A 9,372-nucleotide genomic window follows, 5' to 3' on the forward strand; every position below is an offset into this window, starting at 1 on the left:
CATCTGTAATTCCAATTCCAGAGATTCAAATTCCCTCTTCTGGCCTCTTCACAAAGCAAGCATGCACCAGTATACAGGCAGGTGATATCTTTTGAAACGATTACTTAAAAACAACAACAAAATACCAGGCTGGGCATGGTGGTTCACACCTTTAATCCCTGCCCTTAGGAGGCAGAGGCAAGCAGATCTCTATGAGCCTCAGGCCAGCTTGATCTCCATAATGAGTTCCAAAGCCAGCCAAGGCTACAGAGTGAAACCCTGTCTCAAAAGAAACAAAAAAAAGAAATCCAAAGACCACCCTGATTTGTAGTACCCGTTCACTAAGCTTGACGAGATTATTAGAAGGAAATAAATATCTTTAATTTTCACAGGAAAGTTCTATCGAAGAAAGTGATATTTTCTTTTCTTGTGCAACAAAAGATACCATGTTCTAAAGGGGGAAAAGCAGCATATTTGAGAAAAGATTAGCAAGGATGACAACCCATAATATATAGCTTACCAGCAAACTCCACATGGCAGGAGATCATACAAAGGCCAGAGGGAGAAGCTCACATAAGAAACATAAACACATGCCCCATAAAGTGAGCAAAAGCCACCATCCTAACCCAGAGGCTATCTCTAATAGATAACCACTTAGAAAGGAAAAACTAGTTTTATCCAAAGGGATTTCACTGGATCTACCAACCACAAACAAGAGAAAGACTCACGCCCAGCAGTAGACGGACAACACAAAATGAACTCGAGTAATTTTTAGAGGTGTGTATGTCTCAGTGTTTTGCTCAGGCCTGTAGTTGTTGTTGTTGTTTTTTTTTTTTTTTTTTTTTTTTTGCTTTATAGGTCTTTTGCTTATAAAATATGGTTTTCTATTTTGTTTGTGTAAGTTTTCTATGGATGTGAAAGTGTACCTTGGTATCTGTGTTTCTTGTGCTTTTTCTCTGTCTTTCATTCTTTCTTACTTTCTTTTTTGTTTGTTTATTTCCTAGGTTTTTAGGGACATGGTTTCTCTGTATAGCCCTGGCTGTCCTGTGTTTGAGAAGATGTGAGCAAACACTCTCACGATGTGAGCTCTTTCCTCTTTGACCTATAGAATCAACAAAATCCAAGTGAAGACCTCAGCGCATTGTGTGGATACTAACAAGTAGATCTGAAGATGTATACGGGGAGGCAAAAGACCTAGAATCGCCATCACAATCGGAAGGCAGATCACAGTTGAAGGTCTGACATGTCAGCTTTCAGCCTTATTGTACTACTGCATTAATGGAGCTGGGGGGAGGGGGGGTATCAGAGAAACAGCAGGCAGATCAACAGAACAGACAGCAGGGCCCATACACTGAGCCTTTAAACACACAGTGCTGCTTTGCTTTTGGCTGTTGTGATAAAACACTGGCTAAAACCAGCTTCGGGAAGAAAGGGTTTATTTCATCTTGTACTTTACAGTCCAACCATCAAGGGAAGCTCACAGAATTCTCTTCCAAGTACCCATAAGAGTTCTTTAAGCCCTAAGCATTCAATAGCTTTTCCAGCCCTAAGTTCCAAATGATTTCACAGTCCCTCCCAAAAGAAACATGGTCAGGCAGGCCCATCACAGCAACACCCCACACTGGGCACAAATTTATGTATTAGTTTCCTTCCTTTGTTGCTGTGATTAACACTGATCAAAGCAAGCTGGAGCGGGTAATGGTTTAACTTAAGAGTCCATCAGGGGAAGCCAGAGCAGGCGCTCAAGCAGGAACCTGGAGACAGGACTAAAGCAGAGGCCATGGAAGAGCTCTGCTCACAGGCTTTGCTTCCAATGGCTGGTTCACCTGCCTTTTTAGACAGCCCAGTACTAACTGCCCAGGAGTAGCACCAGCCACGACAGGCTGGGCCCTCCCACAACAATACCAATCAAGAAAATGCCCCCCAGACATGCCCACAGAACAATCTGATGGAGGCAGTTTCTCAGCTGTGGTTCTTGCTTCTCAGGTGACAAGAGGGGAGGATGGCAGGGGACAGAGGGGGGGTTATATGTGGGGGGCATCACAGGGAGGAGATAGGTGGACATGGGCCAGGAATATAGCCAGTAAGTACCACAGCTGTGGTTTAAACCCAAGAAGTTTGAATTCAGGTTAATATAATTAATCAAGAAAACATGGAAAGGCAGGTGGATCTCTGAATTTGATCCCTGCTTGATCTACCATGCTAGTTCCAGGACAGCCCAGGCTATACAAAGAAATTCAGTCTTGAAAAGCCAAAAAAGAAAAGACAGACATTATGAAATGGTAGCAGATTAATGATTACAGATACAGAAAAGATAACTAAAGCTGGAAGAACACTTTTACTTAAATGTTTTAAGAGCTACACAAAAAGAATTATATTGCTTAAAAATGCAATTCATACAAAAGACTAGAAACGGAGAAACAAAATCTGAAGTCTATAATTACCAAAAAAGTATATCTGTCAGGCTGACAGTGCCAGGCCCACACAGTTTTACACAACACTGTTCAGTGTATAGATTTCCATGTTTCTAGGTTATTCTTACATAGAAAATCTAACATCAATAACAAAATAAATTTTAAAATATTACAGACGAGGGGCCTGCACTTGGGAGGCAGAGGCAGATGGATCTCTGTGTTTGAGGACATCTGGGTCTGTGTAGTGAGTTCAAAGATACCCAGAGCTATATAATGAGACTCTGTCTTGAAAAAAGAGAATGACGATCCTAAAGATCAATGTCAAGGTGAAGTTAGATGGTAAATACATTGGCAAACAGAGTCTAATGGCACATTTTAAAGATGTATTATTAGGGCCATGGAGATGGTTCAGTTGGTAAAGGAACTGGGTTCACACACCTGTAATCTTTATTTTTTTCTCAACCCTAATTTTAATAATGATTCTTAAACACTTTAACCTCTCTTCTAGCCCACCACCCACAAGAAGTAGTGGAAAAGAAAGACTATTAGGAAATGGGGGAAGTGAACCTGCTTAGAAATTGTTCTTTAGAGCAAATCCCATCTATCTTGTCGGGAAATCAGCAGTTTGGTTCACAGGTCAGCAGAAACAGCTTGATCCACTCACAGACTCCTCACCAATATACCAGCAGTCCAGTTCAGTAGTGTCGGGATAGCAAACAAGAATCAGCAGCCGTGGTACAACCTAGCAGAAACAGCCAGCCCTCAGACACATCGGCATGAGTCAGTAGGAGGGACTAGGACCACCAGGGTTGCCAGGAGAAGTTCTGCTCAATGAAGCAGAGATCAGCAAAGACTCAAGACCAATAAGTGTTGCAAAGCTAGCTACACAAGCAAGCCAAGCACCCCACCTCCCTTGTCACCCTCCATTGGGTCCTATTTATACTCCCTCCCAATATCATGTGTCCTCCACAGGTCTTGCCTCGGTAAGAGAATATAAGTCTGCATCAGCTGACATCACTCTGCCAATCGGCCTGAGGCCGCAGAAGCAGCAGGAAGCTGCAGGAACCTCAGGAGAAGATCTTTGGCAAGTTTCTGTGTGTGTATGTATATGTATATGTATATGTATATGTATATGTATATATCTTCAGTAACATCCTTTCACCTGTGTCTGCTCTGACTGCCACGTGTGTTCCATGTACACTCACACACCTCATGAACTTACAGAGAGAGAGAGAAAGAGAGAGAGAAAAGAAGGAGGAGGAGGAGGAGAACAAGAAGGATAAAACTGAATGTAAACGTGAATGAATCAAGCTATATTTCTATGCAATGAAATGACCTCACCAAAGAGAAGAATGAATCCATGTACATTTGAACACAGCAATTTAACTGTGGTCCTTCCATCAGAAGCAGAAAAAAAAATATGCATATAAATCTTGAAACTTTTTACTAAGTTGGTTGTGATGTTAAAGATCTATCAAGACCAAATTGATCTGTATGAGTTATGAGTGGATCAATTGGTAAACAAATCCACAGAGTCTGAGGTTTTTGTCATGAAAGAAATGAGAAGGAAATAGGAAATAAGGGAAGATTTGTAAAGAAGCCAAGACTTAAGAGAACTGGAGGAACTTGGGTTGCTCCACTGTCCAGTGTAAGAGCAGACAGACAAACGTGCAATCTTCCTAAGAGGCAGAGTGATAAAGCCAATGGTCAAGATGATGACAATGATGATAAAAGAAACGGTTTTGGCAATGTTCCTACAAATTTGAAAACACTTCACTAAAAAGGCAGAAGATCACATCTCTTTTACCTGTTTATTTCTGAGCAATGGGGCTAGCATGCTTACCTGGCGAAGATGAGCTGCACTCTCAGGAAGCCTAGAACAAGAAAAAGACACCATCTCTCCTCATTCTTTATCTTGCCCTGGAGGTTCCTGTTGACAGAATTAGACAAGGGAAAGTGACCACGGGTGTAGAACCTGATGAGGAAGGGAACTGTCATCATTGCAAACTACACAACTGCACAACCTGGAAGACAACTAGAAACCAGTGAGCCTTCACGAGATGGCTAAAGACAAAAGCAGAGATCATTGGATTTTGATGATAACAACAAAGCTCTGAGGTTTGACTTCCCCCTAAGGACTCGGTAAACATCTGCTATTGCCTGCTTCCCCAGCCTTAACGGCCAAATCATACTCGAATGTCAGCTTGGTAGCCTTAAAATAATACAGGATTAATGATTTGGTGGTCACCTAGGCCATCATCACAGCTAATCCTTAAACATCAGCAATACTAGAGCATTCCGTGATGTCAAGCAGTAAAGACAGCCTGTTGTCATATGCCACAATGACCAGGGTTACCGCAAGGCCAGCTGGCAACTCAGCTGTTTTCAGTGTTCAATTAGAGGCAAAGAAATTAATATACAAGTGACTTTAGAAGTTGCCCTTTCTTACACAAAACAATCAAAGTCTAGATGTCAACAGCGCATGTAAAATGGCCTCTGGAAGAAGACAGGGGAGAGCACGTGCTTTGAAGGTAACAAAACAAAATGGCGGTAAGCCCTGACATGGCAGAAAAATGCTCACAATCCATCAGCATTCCAGCAAGACAACCATCGTAAACACTCAGAAAAATGAGCTCATGGCCCCAGCACTTAACTCACTAGTAGCTGACCAGAGGCCACAATCTCACAATTTGGAATATTTTTGAAATGCAATTATTTCTCATGTGGCTAAAAATAAATAGCAATTTCAGCTGTTTAATTCTGTGTTAAAGATGGTCAAATCATCTGGACAAGCGAGCATATATCCATAACCCCAGCACTTGGGAAGTGGAAGCTCAAACAGGAGTCGGGGTCAGCTTCTGCTGCACAAGAGTTCAAGGCCAGCCTGACTGCATAAGCCTGTGTCAAAAGAAGGGAATTAAATTAGGAATAAAAAAAAAAAATGGCCAGTGTCAAGAGTACCAAGCGGGTCCCAAGTCCTTGGTGGCTTCAGTCTCACCAACTCTTGGGTCCCATTTGTTCATGTCCTCCTTGTAACCAGTTTCCTGTACCCAAGTCCCCTCCTGAGTTTCCTTCCCTCAATGAGGCCCAGATGTGTACACCTAATTACCTGTCATTTGTGCCAATTTTGTCCACACAGAACCTTAAGCATCTTGTACTAATTAGCTGGATCATATTGCCCGATACCAGTGAGCATGCATAACAATCCACCCTACAACCTTTGGGCATTTTTCTTTTTTCCTTTTCTTTTTAGAAACCAGGGTCTCACTCTGTAGCCCTAGTTGGCCTGGAACTCCTGGAGATCCTCCTGTCTCTTTAACCCTCAAGTGAGGGGATTAAAGGTCTTGCCACAAAATCCAACTTCTTTGGACCGTTAAAGGAGGAGGCCAAGATCAGATAAGATGGAGAACATCTGACTGGGAGCCAAGCCCAGCCAATCCTGAACCATGTGAGCACTTAGAAGCTGCTTCCTCGTGGCTCAGACATCCTTCTAAGATGCAATGACTTTCTTACTGTTCTCTAAGCATTTGCCATACAATGTGGAGGACCAGGCAGGCAAGGTCGGCAGTACACGTAAGAGAGCTCTATTATAAATCTTGCGGTAAATAGCTAATATATAGTCAACATTCACTACATTCCATAAACATTGCACATACCACCCTACAACCACCCTGGACAGCAGGATGGCATGGCCCACATTTACATGTGAAGAAACAGAGGCCTAGAGAGAGTGAAATGACTTGCCCCGGATTGCCCAGTTAGAATATGGGAGAAGATTGGAAACCAAGATCCCTGATAATTTGCTTCTGTCCCAGTCTTCAGATCAGATTTTGTGCCAGATAAGCTCCTAAGACCAAGCAAACAACAGCTATGGGGGCCACCCACTCGGCTCTGAGACCCTCCCTGTGTGCTGCCCTGCTCTGTGATGATCCATCTTCCTTACACCACGATTCTCTTGCCTCCATCCTCAGTAGTACCCTATTCAGGAACCTTCCGGTTCTTCGATTCTTCCACGTGATCAAGGGTCACAGACAGACCTCTCCAGATCCCAAAAGCAAGCTTCTTCCCACCCTACCTCAGCCTGGAGCTCTGAGGTTGCCTGGGTTACCTGGGAGCCAGAGAGCAGGGAGCAACACTCCTTTTTGCCCAAGGGATGGAGCCTCTGGAATTTCAGGTTCTGACCAGGACCTTTGAAACACTCCAGGAGCCTAAACAGAATTGTCCCTAGCCCCTGTTCTTGGGAAAATGTTCCACCTAACCAGAAATTCAGCAGATGCGTAATATCAAGACTGAAGGCCAGCATACCCCAAATGTATCAGAACAAAGGTTACCGGAGTTTTAATTCCCTTCATAGCGCTAATATCGCAGAGCCTACACAAGAGGGTTCCAGTGTGATCATGGGCAGTCCACAGACTTTAATGACCATCTCAAAGGGCCTGGCTTACATGAATGAAGATTGGAGTCACAAAGTTTATCATCGAGCTTTCTTTCTCTCCAGTCTGGACTGCGTAGGCAGACTCCACCTTAAAAGAAAAAAAAAAAAAAAAACAGGATTCAAATAGGGTGGAATTTTATATGGCCCTTAAAAATGTAGGGGAGTTTAAATAATATGTGCACAATTTTCTTTTAAATAAACAAGATACTCTACTATCATAATTACCTCCAGGATGAAGAATCACGTGGTTAAACAACAGGCATAGGAGGGAATATTTTGTTGTCATCATTTGGCTTTTAAACCTGTTCTAAAAATCCGTGATGGGCTCTTGTACGGAGTTAACATTACTCCACCTTGATATGCCAAATAGGACTTGAAGCTGCAGCTTAGATCAATGTGCTGGGCACTATAAGCTTCAGCAAAGTTGAATTGCTATACCTAGTTTAGCTAGAGACCGGATCCTAGAAATTCGGTAACTCTTTGACATGACTTTTCAACTGCATACTGGACTAAAAATAGATAAGACGATATACCTCCGAGTTGTGATTAACATCCAATTCAATAACTCGTACTTCAGCTCACAGTATAATGCTTAAAAGACTGGCTCACATAACAATAATAATAATGATAATCACAAAACACGTTAACTCTACATTCTGTTTCACCATTGCTGGAGGATGACTGAGTGGTCATTTAAAAATCGGAAAGAGATTTAGGATTACATGCAAAACTTCCGGCACTATAGGTCAAACCAGAATTACGTCTCATGTCCTGATATGGCATTCCACTCGCGAGACTTGAGCAGTGATCCCTTACAGATATAGTGTGATGAAAGCATACAAGGCCCACAATCCAAAGCGAACCGAAGGCCTACAAACTAAATGGCTGCCCATGCAGTGCGACCAACCCATTGCCACGCACTGACCTACAAACTACAGCCACAGCCATTGGTCAGCATGACGCTCCTGGGCGGAGCCTAGAAGGGGCGGAGCTTACTATGACATTTCCCTATCCTTCGACGTGATTTCCCGCGCATCTCCTGAAATATAAATGTATCCGGCGTGAGGAAAGCCCAGAGCTGTAGAGCACGAGACTGAAGCCGCTCCATCAGCGCCTGAAGCCGCTCCGCCCGCGCCGTCGCACCTGCCCGCGCTGCACCCTGCACCCGCGCCTCTCCAGCCCCACAGAGCCGTCCATCATGCTGCGCACCAGGCCCCGCAGCCCCAGCGCCAACCCCGCGCCCTGCTGGTCACCGCAGACACCAGCACCCAGCCCTGCCAAGCGCCGCCGCCTCCACCAGGAGCCCGCGTGCCCAGAGCCCCTGGCTCAGCCAGAGCTGGAAGCGCCCGCCGAGCCCGCTAGCAGCGCGCTCACCTCCGTGGTGTTCCTGGCCGCCGGCTCTGCCCTGCAGTTGCCCCTGGATGGCATCGACCTGCTGTTGGAGCCTGAGCCCACCTCGGTCCTGCAAGTGTCGCTCCAAGAACACACCATCCTCCTGGTCCCCGAAGGACTCATGACACAACCCCAGCCAGGACAGCCTGGATTCGTGGCCATCAGCCCACAGGGAGCCGCTGCCCAGGACGGGCCCCAGGATCATCTAGTCGGTCTCCAGGAGGAAACCTTCTGTGAGTACTTCTACCAAGAAGATGTCTGTGATGAGGATGCAGACTTGGAATTGCTGGAACCCTGGGCTAGGCCTCCAGATGATCAGGCCAATGGGAACTTTTCCTCCATCCCAGGGGTGCCCAGTCCTTTGTTGCAGGAACAAGTCCCAGGGCCTTCCACTGGAGCAGAGCGATATTCTCCTAGGTTTATCTGGGAACTGGACAGCTACCTGCTGGGACCCCTCCCTGGCTCACCACTGCAGCCTCTGCCTCCATCTCCTTCCCAGAGTCCCCAAGAGCAGCTTCCGCCACGCCCTCCATGCTCTCCCCGGGCTCCTTGCAAGGCCCGGAAGCGACTGGTCTATGACTGAACTGCCCTGCACAAATCCTCGATGCCTCCCTGCAAGAGAACCCCTTCCCAATGCCATTGTGTGCCTTTACAGAGCCTACAAGGTTAGGATAACATTCTTGGTTTTGAAGTGGGCAGAATGTAGAATATTGGCTCTGTGATTGGCTTGAAGAAAGATCCTTAACGTTTTCTATTGGATATTTAAGTCCAATTAAGTACGGGTACATTCTTATATGTTATGTAATAAGGCACTTACTTGAATTTTATCATAAAGTATTGTCTTTTCTGTAAAAAGCTTTTTCATAGTCTTTGTCCTGCTGAGGTTTTACTTTATAAAGTTTCTGATCGTAAAATAATGTTGCTGTCTGTTTTGGTTTTGGTTAAGTACAACGACTTCATCAAAATGTTGGCTTTAGGGGCTGGCGAGATAGCTCAGTGGGTAAAAGCACTGACTGCTCTTCTGAAGGTCCTGAGTTCAAATCCCAGCAACCACGTGGTGGCTCACAACCATCCGTAACGAGATCTGGCGCCCTCTTCTGGAGTGTCTTAAGACAGCTACAGTGTACTTACATATAATTAATAAATCTTTTT

The 9,372-nt window shown here is 44.8% G+C and overlaps 1 protein-coding gene across 1 annotated transcript; it reads left to right on the plus strand.

The window, feature by feature from the left end:
• Nucleotides 1-8,026: 8,026 nt before the first annotated feature.
• On the plus strand, nucleotides 8,027-9,085 carry Prr23a1 (proline rich 23A, member 1). The gene has a single exon (NM_001134660.1). The coding sequence runs from the start codon at nucleotides 8,027-8,029 to the stop codon at nucleotides 8,801-8,803; it is 777 nt and encodes a 258-aa protein (NP_001128132.1). The 3' UTR covers nucleotides 8,804-9,085.
• The last annotated feature ends 287 nt before the right edge of the window (nucleotides 9,086-9,372 follow it).

Source organism: Mus musculus, chromosome 9 (assembly GCF_000001635.26).
Source record: "Mus musculus strain C57BL/6J chromosome 9, GRCm38.p6 C57BL/6J".
NCBI classification, from domain to species: domain Eukaryota; kingdom Metazoa; phylum Chordata; class Mammalia; order Rodentia; family Muridae; genus Mus; species Mus musculus.